The following is a 15828-nucleotide window of genomic DNA, read 5'->3' on the forward strand; positions in this document are numbered from 1 at the left end:
CGGCAACGCCGCCGAGGGAGAAAGTGCATGAGGAAAAGATTGACCACTTCATTCGTATGGCTAGACCACCAGCTCCCAAGCCTGTTGACTCGGACTATGAGCGCCAAATCAGGAAGGCACATCGAGCACGACTACAGAAAGAAGCGAGCTCGAGCTCGAGCCAACAAGCAGCTGTCAAAAAATGCGGGAAAACCGTTCCCCAGCTGGGAGAATAGGCGGCGCAATCGACCCCCCCCCCCCCCCCGCTTGTTGTGCCAACAACACATGAGAGTACGCACGCCCAATATTATTGTGGGCAAACCGTTTACGTTCCTGAGCTGGGCGATGTGGTAATAACCGAGGAGCATATAATGCAGGCTGAAATGCTCAAGATCACTGTTGGACAACTCCTCGATATCGAGCCCATGTCTCCGCTTAGAGAGGAGGAAATAAAACGGAAATATGTCCGGGGCCAACCTTTGGTCGAGCCCGAGGAGGTCAAGAACCTCCCAACGAGAATGTATGAATGCATGATTGGTACATGAAAATTACCAAGATTTCCAATCGAGAGTCCCTCATGGTGCAAGTCGAGGAAGATCATTACTTCCATAAGAAAGCTCTGGTCGTTGAGTATTCAGAACTATTTCAGTTATTCAATCAAGATGCACTCGACAAATCTATCGTCAGTTGCTATTGTCTGTAAGTGATTTCTTTCTGTAATTTAAGTCTCAAGCTAGCTCTAGTGCTCATTGATTGATCATTAATTACCTGTAATTATATATCCTCACTATATATTCTTTTCTGTGGTATTATGCAGGATGAAGATGTATGAAATGAAAAAAGTTGGACGCTATGGCATTGGGTTCATTGGCCCAAATACCGTTAATGAATACACATGGAAATTGGAATGGTGTAGATAAGATGTAGAGAAAAACATGGTAGAGTTCTTGAAGCGCCTCAATAGCAATGAAGATATACTACTTCCTTACAACTTCGAGTGAGTCACACTGTCTTGTACTACAAATTCTGTTTTTGCTTACTAGCTACATGTTAATAAGTGTATAGGGTTTAGGGTTATAGTTGATTAGTGTTATGCACATGCCCGCTTAATTTATACATGCAAACGTATGCGCATGCAGCTTCCACTGGATCTTGTTAGACATTAAAGTTGATGAAGGAAAAGTTGAAGTACTGGACTCACTACTTAAAAAAATAGTGACTACAGCATCGTGAAGGGGATAGTCTACAGGTTATTTCAATCATTATTAACTATATCTCGGCCTATTTAGTTCGTCATTTCCTGATATGAACTATTTTTAATAACTCCTTTATTAATTTTTTTGCCGGCGGGTAGGGCTTGGGCAAAGTACATCAAGGTGACTCCAAGAAAATGGCGACAAAAGCTATGTTGGTATCGACCCAAGGTAAGTAATTAAGTAGTACTAGCTAGCTAGCTACCATTTCTTTAATTCTTGTTTCATACCATTAATTAATTAACATGCTTGATTAATTATTATCTGATTAAATTCTATTATCGTAAAGGCCCTGAAGTAGGCGCCGGGGACTGAAGTGTGTGCATACTACGTTTGCGAGAACATTCGCATGATGGCGTCCGAAAGGAGCAGATCTGATAGACAGGACTGGGTACGTTTGCCAGAACACTATTCACAAATCTTACATGATTGTCGATATCTAGTCACACAACTAATACACATGCATATTGATCTCCTTCTTAACAGTTCAAAAAGGTGCGGGACAAGCTCCTATCAGAGGAGCGCATACGAGCACTTCAAGAGGAAATAGCGGGATTTTTGCTCGACCAGGTCATAGATCCCAAAGGAGAATACTATTACCCGCTACCGCCCCCATGAACCACTTGTCATCGTGCTCTGAAGGCACCAAGGCAACATGTAGGAGAAATTGTATATATATACATGTGTATGTGTGAATAATTAATGGTGGTTGTGAGACATTCGATTATATATATATGATCAGTTCTACGAGAAAATCTATTTATATATATGCATAACGTGTACAATATGTAGTATCGTAAAATACCAGCAAACAAAAAAGAATTAAATGGAAAACACAAAATTAATGGAAAAATAAAAATTAAAACCAACCCCCTCCCAAACATTTAGTACCAATTGGTGCTACCAACCGGTACAAATGGTCTACCAGCACCCGGGCCTGGCTCGTGCCACGTGGTGGCACTTCAGCGTCGGTTCGTGCCGAACCGGTACTAAAGGGGGGGCCTTTAGTCTCCACTCCATAGTGCCGGTTGCAGAACCGGCACTAAAGGCCCTTACGAACCGGTGATAAAGGCATGTTCTGCACTAGTGAGAGGCGGCTGAGCATTTGCGTCGGGAGCGCGACGCCCCGGCCATGGACAGATGCCGCGATCGCTGGAGTTGTATCCTCCACTGGTGCGATTACGACGACTCAATGACAGCGGCGACTGCGGTGCCGGTGGGCTTGAAGGCCATGTCTACGAGGTGGCCGTGTGCTACTTAGCCTAGTTTTAGTTTAGTTATGTTAAGTTAAATTTTCAGTAGTTTGGATGAAACTTGTTAAATCTTATCTAATATGCATGTGATATATCTTACTATGCTTAATTTCGTGTGTGATTCATATTTGAAATGTTTGGACGAGGGAAATTAGGGAGACAATTTTGGATGGCCGACGCCCAACGAGATGTCCACGGACACGTCAACTTGGCCATACAACGCAATATACAATAGGTACCTTAAACTCATTCAACAAAACTAAGTGAGACAAAGATCTGAAAATCATAGTGAGAACACTCAATGATTCGAACGTGATATTTACAATCCAGTGCCACCTTGCTTTGTCTCTACATTGAGATCTTTGTCCAATGGTCCAAATGGCTAGATCCTATGTATCCAGCTAATGGTCTGATCCTATACAAGTTGTCCCCTCCCTAGTAAAATGTATTGTAAAGAAATCTGTGATATTCTGATTCACATAGATATGGTGATTTTGGGCACTGCACAGTCTTCAACAAGTTACTTTCATAGTTAATATTCTTACAAATATGTTGGTAAGAAGATATAGAAAATAAAATGTATTGTGAAACTATTTTCATTGGTACAACTTTGCTTAATTATTGTGAAGAGTTTCCTCTTAGTCAGTGCTCTCGTTGGCAAGATCTAAGAAATGACAGGATACAAGAGAGGGAGAGGTGGTTGAAAGGGGATCATGATTTGAGGCGGGCACAGGTGGGATGAGAAGGGGTTAGGTGCAGCATTGTGGATGAAAATAAAGGGTTTACGCAAAATGTCTGTGTCCTGGCCAGCTTGCTAAATCTGGACAACTCATTCTTCATTCAATGGTGCAAACGATTGGATCCTATGTATTCATGTGTCCACCTAAAGCCCTGATTCTGTACAAGTTGCTCCCATACTAGGATTTCGCTAGTGCTAGAGGAGATTGAGTTAGATCTGGCATTGATTGCATTGGCGTTCTTGACATTTTCTGTTTGGGTATTTTTATTTTCACAGGGGTAATTTGATCCATGGTTAATCCTGAGACAAAGGGCTTATGCAAATTGCCTCTGCCCAACCTAGGGCTGCGCCACATATAAATACAATTGCCCATGAAACTATCAGAGCAAGTGTTCCAAGAGAACCATAAACCATACCAACTTGAGTACTTAATTACACACCGATGCCTCTTGTGGGACCTTGAACTATTGTTGTCGGTAGGGCCAACATCACAAAGCCAATAGAAGCTAGTGTAACTGGGAATGGTATTCTGCATTTGTCCTTCCTTAGGAACATTGCTTCATAGAATGGGATACTGGTGAATACCACCATCCCACAGAGAATGAGCTGGGGGAAAAGTGCATCCAAGTGTACATTCCATCCACCTTTCATGACTTTACTTAGCCCTCCCAGCAGGCAAACAAGGTTGAGCAAAGAGATAGTCGCGATGATCACATATTCTGGATCCGACGACCCGAATTCCATAATCTCTTGCTCATGCCTCTTGGACTCGTCTTCATCGCTTACCTTTGGTGAAACCACAAAATTCATCTTTGATAGTCCAAGTAACTTCCGGAGATTGTTAAGGACTCCAAAGACAATGAGGTTATTCTTTTGACCAACCACATCCTCTATCCATTCCACCATCCTTTCAGCGTGTCTACAGATGATATTGCCTCATATAGGCTGTACATAGTGGCGGAGCTTGACAGAGATTGTTGAGGGGGCAAAACAGAGTTATGAGGGGCCAAAAGGGCATATTCTGCTAAAACTATGATAATTTTTAAAGTTTTAGCTTACGAACTAATGATATTTCATATACTTTCTCTAGGGTAGGGGGGCATAGCCCCCTTTGGCCCTAGTGAAGCTCTGCCACTGGCTGTACATGTTCTTCACGCAGAAGACATACACGAAGGGTGCGATCCATGGACTTGTAATCTGAACACATGAATATTACATCAGTTTTCTAATACAAAACATATATGTAACTAAGGCGAGGCCTTTCCATAGTATGAATCATTTACCTCTGGGAAAAGGGAGGTGCCTTTGAGGAGGGCTAGTGAAGGGATGATAACATAATATAGTGTAGCGAGCGGATTGGTGCCCATAGTCCATAGATATGGTAGCCCATTTGATGCCGTAGCTTGGTTTTTCCATGTGCAAACAAGAAGACGTTGTACTTTGAAAGGAAAATCAAGAAGATACCCTCGCTCCATCGCTTGTGTTGCAGTATCATCTGAGCAAGTGTTGTTGGACCTACACCCATAAAAGCTTGTTTTTTAGGATTGTTGTAGACCGAGTCCCATCCTCTGCAATGTATTGCCAACCCGGTGTTTACATCCTCCACCGAGCAACCATATTTTACCCCAATCTCGTCTCCTCACTGCATGCCATGTTCGTATGTGCAGGCTGCTAAAGACTTGGCTTTCTCTTCAGTCTCATCTATGCTTTCTTGTAATTTGTCCTTGATCCCTGCATTCCAGTCTTCTTGGTAGTCTTCGGTGAACTTCCTGCCGCAAAGGATCTCCCTTCTGTGGCACATCCCGTGCCAATATACATAGGGCCACCCAAACTGTCCATACCACCCATCTCCACCTTTTAGATTGAAGTAGCCACGTTAGTGTCAATAATATAATATGGAGAACATGAGAATTGTAAATGAGGTTACAATTTGGCACTGCTAACCTCATTGATGACATGGAGGGAGTTCCCATATATGTTATTCTTGCTCAGATTGTAATAGTTCTGAGGGTACTGCACAAATCCGATCTTGTGACCCATTCCTTCATCAAGGAAGAAGCACAGTGCATCTCTGCCGCATCGTTGTTGTTGGAGTACATATCGCAGTCCACATTCATGATGATAGGGCTGTTGCTTATCACTGATGATACCCTTATCTGCATTTCAGTAGAATAATTGACACATTTTAGTTTAAGTCCACTAAAGCATTACAACCTTTCATAGAATATAAAATTGTTATCTAATTCCCTCAAAAAGTTTGTCATCTAATTGGCCAAGATAATTGAACACCGACAACACCGATTCCATTCCAGTAGGCTAAATAGGTGTGGTGTCAAGCTACTCTTAGTCTCTCACTGTCTCCTGCTTGGCGGAGGGCAAAAGTATGGAAACAGTGCATCACCATGTGCTTTTAGATGCATCAGCAAGTGTATACATTGGGTTTGTGGTATTAGCTAACTTCTTTATAGCTTCTGTACATTCAAAAACCAAAAATTATCGAAATCACGGTAGGGAAACCTAACTGTCTTCCTGAATAACATAGAGGTGTATGCATGTGTATGCATATGATTTGTGATAACAAATATATATTTACACGCAACATTGACAATTGTGTTTTGTATGCATCCATGGATATGGTGCCCATTTTGGATTTTTACTCGATGTCTTTGATGTCACTAGAAGATGAGTAGACATCATCTACTCAAATTTGTGTGTACATAAGCATAGTCCGATTACAACTTGGATTCCGGTGTTGTCCAACAGACATTGATTTGATTGCATGGGCTACTCATATGAGTGCATACCAGAACCCGCACACCTCGGAACTTGAGCGATGCGACAAGAGTTCTATGCTCCTTGTGTTTGTGTACCTTTATTAACATACGGTAAGTGACTAGTGCGGCATCAACCAACTTTTTCTAATTGATTCTGGCACACATCTCGCTGCAACAGATCCACGGACAATAAGCCCAGGGACTATTTCCCTATTGAGGCTTTCTGACTGTACCAACATATTTTAAGCATACATTCACTGCATTTATATTTCATAAAAGACCGGAGAAGTGGAGGTTTTCTCAACTCTAATTCTCTCAAGTACTTGGGGAAATTCTATTGTGGACTATTGATACAAAGAGGTGAAACTGAATGAAGAAAACAAACAACACACCATTTTGTTACTCTTGTCCAGTAATACAGTTTATCACAAACTTCAGAATTATAAATTAGAATATGGTGCAGGTGCAACTAGTATTTCGCCAAGAATCAGTATTAGAAAATGAGTTTACTAATGAAAACTATGAAGCTTACAGTAAACTGTCTACTTAGTGTGAAGGGGCAAGGTTAGTAAGTTTACCAGAGCATTCATGGCCCCAGCTTTGAAGTTATGGTGGTGTTGAGGCCTCTTCTCACGCGCCATGTAAACAAGTGTTGGTAGCACCTTTCCTTCATTATCAACTGCATTTTGGTCCCTGCCGTCTATCAGAATCTAACAAAAGAAACACGTTTAGAACTTGAGACTCACAAATACCATACTAGTTATTTCTCCAAAATCATGGAAACCTTTACTCCATTCTGGAGGGCATGATAGCGACCTGAACAATTAGCTGGTGATTCTTTGAGGTGATTTCCTGGTTCCATTCATAAAATCCTTTATGCCTTGCTTTGATTTCTTCGGGAACTTTGCCCGACATGACAGCCGTGTCAATTCACTCAGTCATTTTGTCAAACATGTCCTGCCCAAAAGATGAAATAGTATCAGTTGCCATGCCAAATGTCGAGCACTATATATAATAATCTTGTCATCACCAGTGTATGTCAATTTATTCCCTGTTCAATAGCCATTTGATGCACGTGTTTTAAAAAGAAGAAGATGTTTGCAATATCTGCTTACCTTGATCAATGACCATTCTTTTGGGGTGCACAGTTCTTGATGCCCATCTGACTCTGAGAAGTAAGCGGCTGGTGACCTTGGCTCAATGTTATATCTCTTGCAGAATGGCAGCCAGTGCTTTGCAAACAAGGAGGCCTCCCACATGCCATAGAAAGTGAGAATCGAGCCGCCGTCGTCAGAAAGGTACACGCTTAATTTCTCGGGCGGGTAGTTGTACGCCATGAGCGATAGGATGGTGGAGACGACGAGGCTTGGCGGCTCCGAGTAGGGGTCCGCAGTGCACACAAAGATGTCCACACACGGTAGCCTTTCTCCGTGCCTTGTCGAAATGACAAATTAACCGAGTTAGTGCTGAGCATGACAAATAGTATATGTTTGGATGATGAAATATATGAAAACAGGTCCCTGGTTAGCTAGTTTTTAAATTCAATTTTGCTACCCGGGAGATGCATGCAAATTGCTCTGGTTTGCCATGATGGGATGGTGTACCTAACTACCTATCAGCTGATGAGTCCCGGAGGTTGGACCAAACCAGACAACCGTACTGAAATTTAAATTCTGCAGCGTGTTCAGCGTTGATTCCGATCCACTTGTTAAATGCATTTACTACAGTTTAGGAGATCTTCTTGAATATGTATTTAGAGAGGGAGCTCTCTTTATCAAAAAGCAAAAACAAAAAAAAAAGTCTTAACCAGCTGCTCTTGTATCTCTTGTCGTAAGAAAGGGTGTGGAAAAATAATACTGTATATGCTCATATATACGAGTATGCTGAGCATGGCAAGATTATAAGTATCTTGTTGTGCATGAAACTGATGAGACGTCACCTTCCCGTTACACACACAGTCCATGCATTAGCTAAGATTGCTGGGTGTTGATGCTGGCGTGCCTGCCTCGGCGTGGTGCATGAGGCCAGGCCTGCAGCAGTACAAATCGGAACACGCGGCGCGGTAGACGCACGCACGGTGTAGCCAGCCAGGGGCACTGGAGGCAACAACACTCGTGTGGCTACTGGTGGTCAGTGCAAGTGCAACTATGGCACGACAGCACACGTTTGTTCTGCCTTCATTGCCACTGAGATGCTAACTAGAGGATGTAAATGACAAATAAATGGTGTCCGCAAGTCCCGTTTAGTTAGCTTTACCTAGCTCTGTAATTCATTTTCCCGGAAAGAAAAACAAAATTTTAAACTGTTAGATTACATAGTGGGTTTAAACGGGATTAAACTGGACCCGCCTGACATCCGTAGGTTTCCATGCGCTGGACGCCATTGATCACTGCCGGTCTGGCTGACCGCTCCCTTGCTCCTGGCCGGTAGGCAAAGCTGTCCTGCCCAGACGGCGGCCCGTTGGCCGTTACACGCACGGACAAGTGCATGTGGGAGTGGGAGGGACGTGGTGGTTTCTTCTTCTTCCTCTTCATCATCAGGTAAAGGCAAAGGCAAAGGCAAGATGAGCAGCACTCTGGTTACTACACAAGTCCTACGCACGACGACGACCACGTGTCACCTGAGCTAACGTACGGATTAGGCAACAACGTAGTGGTAGGAGTAAGCAAGGGAAACACGTACGCCCGTACGCCTGCGGGCAACTGCATCATATTCCTCTCTCGATCATGCAGCCGCGCGCGTGCCGCGACGTTCGTGGTCGAGGGTCATAAGCCATGCATAGCGCGGACGGACGTGGTTCATACCTGGCGGCGAGCCTGTCGATGAAGGGGCGGCGGCGGACGGGGCTCCAGCGCACGGACTGCGTGACCACCCAGTAGGCGGCGTACCAGAGCTCCGCCGCCAGCATGACCAGCCACGCCGCCCTCCCCTCGCCGGCGGCCGGGACGCGCGTCGCCCGGTAGTAGAGCAGCAGCAGGATCCCGGCGGCCACCGTGACGGCGTGGAGCCTGTACGCCGCCCGGCCCCCGTGAGTCTCCGTCTCGAACAGCCTCATGCTCCTCTCCATCTCTAGCTAGCTGGCTCTCTCGCTCTCTCTATCGGCTGGCCGTCTCAAACTTTCCCGGGGACAGGAGAGGAGGTGCATGCTGGGCACTGGGCAGGAGCGCGCGTATATATGCTCCCCGCGAGGAAGGGGGAGGCATGATTCAGCACCGATACGCCCGGATACGGCTGGATACGCGTATCCTGCAGTATCCCATCCTTTTCGAATTATTAAAAAAAGGATATAAAATCGGGATACGGCCTAGATACGGTGGGGACTCGGCAGCCAGCCTCCAGTGACCATGCTGCTGCCCAGTTCTCCTCCCGATAGCAACCATGGTCGAGCAGGTAACCTCGATGGCTGCTAGCTAGTCAGGGTGTGCATTCGCTTTTTCGGTTTCATTCGGTTCGGTTTATACGGTTTTTATACTTTAGTTTATACAGTTTTATACATAGATACGGTTCGGTTTCAGTAATAATCAAAGTTGACGTGAATTTTTGAACGACTCATATTTTTTTATCATCAGATTATTCAATCTGTGTATGTAGGTTTGTTTTTTCTTTTGAGAACTGTACGTAGATTAAATCATTAGATGGCAGACATGATTTGGTGGCATATGTACGTATGGTGTGCGCCAGATCGAGCATATATGGCTGATGAGGCGTTGACAGAGATGTATGTAGATATATTAGGAAAATTTGAGGACAAAACAGGAGAAAAGCACAACATGCGCTAGCCTTCTGGATTTTTACGTAGAAAAAATATGCCACGAAACATCACTCGCTAGTCTGTAGGCTGTAGAGTCCACGCTCCTTTTTTTTGGGGGGAAAAGCATCCACGCTCCTGGTCCAGGCGCTGTGCCAACCTCCAACTCATGCTTCAGGCAGCCCAAGGCCCAGGCCCAAGTGCTAGCCTCCAGGTCGTGCGCCAGCCGCGTTGCGTAATTTAGTACTCCCTCCGTTCGGAATTACTTGTCATAAAAATGATATATCTACAACTAAAATACATCTAGATACATTCATTTCTTAGATGAGTAATCCCGAACGGAGGGAGTACCATCTTGTGAAGTGACCAACAACGAGATGGCACTAGTAGGAAAAGGGGCTTAGGTCACAGGACAGTTTTCACATTAGCCCCGGTTCAGTCACGAACCGGGACTAATGTGAGCATTGGTCCCGGTTCGTGCGGCCAGGGACCTGCCGGGCCTCGTGGGGGCATTGGTCCCGGTTCGTCCGGACCCTTTGGTCCCGGTTGGTGGGACAAACCGGGACCAATGGCCTTTAGTCCCGGTTGGTGCCACCAACCGGGACCAATGAGTTCCATATATATACCCCATCGCCACAGCAGAGCACTCCTGAGTGCTCTGTTTTTTCTGGCCGGCGAGGGGAGGGCATTTGGGTGCTCTAGCTCACCTCCTATGCACATGAGGTGTTCGATGAAATGTCTGAGCCACACTAGTTAATCTTTGTCCTCTCGAAACTCGACCTCCGAGCTCCATTTTCCCCGAGATTTGTCTAGGTTTAGCGGTCCGTCACGTCCCGTCCCCGTCTTCACCGCCGTCGATCGCCCGCGCCGATCTCGTCGCCAGCACCACCGTGGTGAGCCTCTTGTTCTTATCTTCTTTCTGAAAGGAAAAAATTCTTACTTTAGATAGTTACTTGTCTAATTTTGTTACTTTTATTATTCCTTCTTATTACATAGTGCGATGGTTTTGGTATCCGCCCCCGTCGGCCCTCGTCCTGTCTATGATTCGGATGTGGTATATATTATCTTTTTATAACTATTTGGTTCATTTATTGTTTATGACAAATATACCGACCAACGTGACATAGATTTTATTTATCTAGGAGGTGGTTGAACCGGAAATTCTAACCGACCCTATTGTCGAGAGGTTAAATTTAGTTGAAGAAGAAAACAATTACTTGAAGGAAAAAATAAAAAAAATTGAGGAGGAGAAGATGATATTGGAGTTGCATGTTGCGGATGTCGTCGATGATCACAAGATCAAGATGGATGCAATGCGCTTGAAGATTAGAAAGATTAGAAAATATGCCATTCATACCGAGGCTTGGTATCATTATGCCGTTGGATCAATTGTTACCTTGGTTGCGATTATGATCGCATTTGTTTTCGCATTGAAATGTTTTACATAGTTTCAATGTATGGTTTAATTAATTAGATGCTCTGGAGAGCTATATATATGTTGTTAGATGAGAACTATGTATGTACTTTGGTTCTAATGTGATGATGAACTTCTATTAATTTGGTCACTTAATTATCTATTCATGATGTTCTGTAATGGTTTTTGACACACTTAATTATATATAATGCACGCAGATGAACCGGCAATGGATGTACGGTGACAGACACACCTCCGAGTACATTAAGGGCGTGCATGATTTTCTCGAAGTGGCTGAGGCAAACAAGCAGAATGGTTTTATGTGTTGTCCATGCCCTACATGTGGGAATACGAAGTCTTACTCTGACCGGAAAATCCTTCACACCCACCTGCTTTACAAGGGTTTCATGCCACACTATAATGTTTGGACGAGGCACGGAGAAATGGGGGTTATGATGGAAGACGGCGAAGAAGAAGAGGACGATGACAACTATGTGCCCCCTGAATACGGTGATGCTGCAACGGGGGAAGCTGCTGAAGATCAAGAGGAACCAGACGATGTGCCCAATGATGCTGCAAGGGGGGAAGCTGCTGAAGATCAAGAGGAACCAGTGCCCGATGATGATGATCTCCGCCGGGTCATTGTCGATGCAAGGACGCAATGCGAAAGTCAAAAGGAGAAGCTGAAGTTCGATCGCATGTTAGAGGATCACAAAAAAGGGTTGTACCCCAATTGCGAAGATGGCAACACAAAGCTCGGTACCGTACTGGAATTGCTGCAGTGGAAGGCAGAGAATGCTGTGCCTGACAAAGGATTTGAGAAGCTATTGAAAATATTGAAGAAGAAGCTTCCAAAGGATAACGAATTGCCCGACAGTACATACGCAGCAAAGAAGGTCGTATGCCCTCTAGGATTGGAGGTGCAGAAGATACATGCATGCCCTAATGACTGCATCCTCTACCGCGGTGCGTACAAGGATCTGAACGCATGCCCGGTATGCGGTGCATTGCGGTATAAGATCAGACGAGATGACCCTGGTGATGTTGACGGCGAGCCCCCCAGGAAGAGGGTTCCTGCGAAGGTGATGTGGTATGCTCCTATAATACCACGGTTGAAACGTCTGTTCAGAAACGAAGAGCATGCCAAGTTGATGCGATGGCACAGTGAGGACCGTAAGAAAGACGGGAAGTTGAGAGCACCCGCTGACGGGTCGCAGTGGAGAAAAATCGAGAGAAAGTACTGGGCTGAGTTTGCAGCTGACCCAAGGAACGTATGGTTTGGTTTAAGCGCGGATGGCATTAATCCTTTCGGGGAGCAGAGCAGCAATCACAGCACCTGGCCCGTGACTCTATGTATGTATAACCTTCCTCCTTGGATGTGCATGAAGCGGAAGTTCATTATGATGCCAGTTCTCATCCAAGGCCCTAAGCAACCCGGCAACGACATTGATGTGTACCTAAGGCCATTAGTTGAAGAACTTTTACAGCTGTGGAATGGAAACGGTGTACGTACGTGGGATGAGCACAAACAGGAGGAATTTAACCTGCACGCGTTGCTGTTTGTAACCATCAACGATTGGCCCGCTCTCAGTAACCTTTCAGGACAGACAAACAAGGGATACCACGCATGCACGCACTGTTTAGATGACACTGAAAGTATATACCTGGACAAAAGCAGGAAGAATGTGTACCTGGGCCATCGTCGATTTCTTCCGACCAACCATCAATGTCGAAAGAAAGGCAAGCATTTCAAAGGCGAGGCAGATCACCGGAAGAAGCCCGCCATGCGTACCGGTGATCACGTACTTGCTATGGTCAATGATTTACACGTAATCTTTGGAAAGGGTCCCGGCGGACTAGCTGTTCCGAATGACGCTGAGGGACACGCACCCATGTGGAAGAAGAAATCTATATTTTGGGACCTACCCTACTGGAAAGAGCTAGAGGTCCGCTCTTCAATCGACGTGATGCACGTGACGAAGAACCTTTGCGTGAACCTGCTAGGCTTCTTGGGCGTGTATGGGAAGACAAAAGATACACCTGAGGCACGGGAGGACCTGCAACGTTTGCACGAAAAAGACGGCATGCCTCCGAAGCAGTATGAAGGTCCTGCCAGCTACGCTCTTACGAAAGAAGAGAAAGAAATCTTCTTTGAATGCCTGCTCAGTATGAAGGTCCCGACTGGCTTCTCGTCGAATATAAAGGGAATAATAAATATGCCAGAGAAAAAGTTCCAGAACCTAAAGTCTCATGACTGCCACGTGATTATGACGCAACTGCTTCCGGTTGCATTGAGGGGGCTTCTACCGGAAAACGTCCGATTAGCCATTGTGAAGCTATGTGCATTCCTCAATGCAATCTCTCAGAAGGTGATCGATCCAGAAATCATACCAAGGCTAAGGAGTGATGTGGCGCAATGTCTTGTCAGTTTCGAGCTGGTGTTCCCACCATCCTTCTTCAATATCATGACGCACGTCCTAGTTCATCTAGTCGACGAGATTGTCATTCTGGGGCCCGTATTTCTACACAATATGTTCCCCTTTGAGAGGTTCATGGGAGTCCTAAAGAAATATGTCCGTAACCGCGCTAGGCCAGAAGGAAGCATCTCCATGGGCCATCAAACAGAGGATGTCATTGGGTTTTGTGTTGACTTCATTCCTGGCCTTAAGAAGATAGGTCTCCCTAAATCGCGGTATGAGGGGAGACTGACTGGAAAAGGCACGCTTGGAGGGGGGACTCAATAATATGCAGGGACGGATATTCTTGGTCTCAAGCACACTACACAGTTCTACAGAACTCTACCTTGGTGACCCCGTATGTCGATGAACACAAGAACAGTCTGCGCTCCAAACACCCGGAGCAGTGTGACGACTGGATTACATGTGAACACATCAGGACTTTCAGCAGTTGGTTGGAAACACGTCTCAGAGGTGACACCACTGTTTGTGATGAGTTGTACTCGTTGTCCAGGGGACCATCTTCGACTGTATTGACTTACAAAGGATACGAGATAAATGGGAATACATTTTACACGATCGCCCAAGATCAAAAGAGCACCAACCAAAACAGCGGTGTCCGCTTTGATGCAGCAACCGAGAGGGGAAAGGACACATATTATGGTTACATAATGGACATATGGGAACTTGACTACGGACATGATTTTAAGGTCCCTTTGTTTAAGTGCAAATGGGTCAATCTGTCAGGAGGCGGGGTACAGGTAGACCCACAGTACGGAATGACAACAGTGGATCTGAACAATCTTGGGTACACTGACGAACCGTTCGTCCTAGCCAATGATGTGGCACAGGTTATCTATGTGAAGGACATGTCTACCAGACCGAGGAAAAGAAAAGATAAGGAAGCGAATACATCATACGATGAGCCAAAGCGGCACATAGTTCTTTCAGGAAAAAGGGACATTGTGGGAGTGGAGGGCAAGACAGACATGTCTGAAGATTATGAAAAGTTTCATGAAATTCCTCCCTTCAAAGTCAAGGCTGACCCAAGCATCCTGATAAACGATGAAGATTATCCATGGTTACGGCGCAATAAGCAAATGACACAAGCGAAGAAAAAGTGAAGACTTTCTCCCGCAACTATTATGATGATACCATGCCAACTTTGTAATAGACGAGTATGATACCATTGTCCGTTTTGTACAAGAAGTGCATCTAGTTTTTGCCGTAACCCTCTCAACTTTCTTGCACATGCTATGTGGATGAAATGATGATACCATGCCAACTTTCAACCTTTTCAGAGTTCATTTGAAATGCTTTTCAATTTTAGGGTCTTATAGCTCAAAATAATTAGTAAATGCATGAAAAATAACAGGCCAAAAATTAAAAATTATGCCACCTACTGGGCCACCACGGCCTGAATACGATTAGAAACCCATCCATGGGCCAGGATTCAGGCCCGCAGAAGGCCCAGTAGGCCCACAGGCATGTACAGAGAGGTTAGGCCCGTAAGCCTGCTTTAGAGAGGAGCTCGACAGCTCAGGCGCACCGCACCTTATAAACAGGTGCGGCTCTCTCTTAGCTAGCGAGGTGGGACTAAACTCACCACCACGCCGCTGTGCAAGGCCATTGGTCCCGGTTGGTGGCACGAACCGGGACCAATTCCACCCTTTGGTCCCTGTTGGTGCCACGAACCGGTACTAATGAGGCTGTGGCCCCACGAGCACCTTTAGTACCTGTTCGTGGCACGAACCGGTACTAGAGTTTCTTACTAGCTAAGCAGTTTTTTAGTCCCACCTCGCTAGCTGAGAGGCACTAGGAGCGGTTTATAAGCCCTGAGTGCAGAGACGATGAAGAAGAGGCGCAATGCTCACGTTGCTTAGCTTCAAGCCTTGAGGAATAAGGTAGACTGCATCGAGCTATGTGCAGTGCAGTCTACACTATTCCGAAAGGCTTGAAGCAAATCAACGCGCATTGCGCCTCTTTTTTATTTTTAATCATTAAAAGCAAAAAGAATTTTCATAAAGAACTTTTTTGATAGAAACTTTAATAGCAGAAAGAATTATCATAAAGTAAAATAAATAAGTAATTAGAAACAAAATAAAATAAAATAAATAAGTTTTTTGTTGTAAGTAGAAACAAAACAAAATAAATATAGCAAAAAAGAAAACAAAAAAACTAAATACAGCAAAAAGAATTTTCATAAAGAACT

General features: G+C 44.9%; 1 protein-coding gene and 2 pseudogenes across 1 annotated transcript in view; all 3 read right to left on the minus strand.

Moving 5' to 3' along the window:
• Positions 1-3656: 3656 nt before the first annotated feature.
• LOC123120632 (cellulose synthase-like protein E6) lies at positions 3657-4779 on the minus strand (annotated as a pseudogene).
• A 131-nt stretch (positions 4780-4910) lies between these two features.
• The window catches only part of LOC123121831 (cellulose synthase-like protein E6), a 36902-nt gene continuing 25984 nt past the window's right edge, over positions 4911-15828 (minus strand). The window contains exon 6 of the mRNA XM_044541897.1: positions 4911-5078. Coding sequence (XP_044397832.1) covers positions 4926-5078 — 153 coding nt within the window. The 3' untranslated portion in view covers positions 4911-4925. The remainder of the gene's footprint in view (positions 5079-15828) is intronic.
• On the minus strand, positions 5173-9114 carry LOC123121832 (cellulose synthase-like protein E6; annotated as a pseudogene).

The sequence above is a fragment of the Triticum aestivum genome, chromosome 5D, assembly GCF_018294505.1.
Source record: "Triticum aestivum cultivar Chinese Spring chromosome 5D, IWGSC CS RefSeq v2.1, whole genome shotgun sequence".
Classification (NCBI taxonomy): Eukaryota; Viridiplantae; Streptophyta; class Magnoliopsida; order Poales; family Poaceae; genus Triticum; species Triticum aestivum.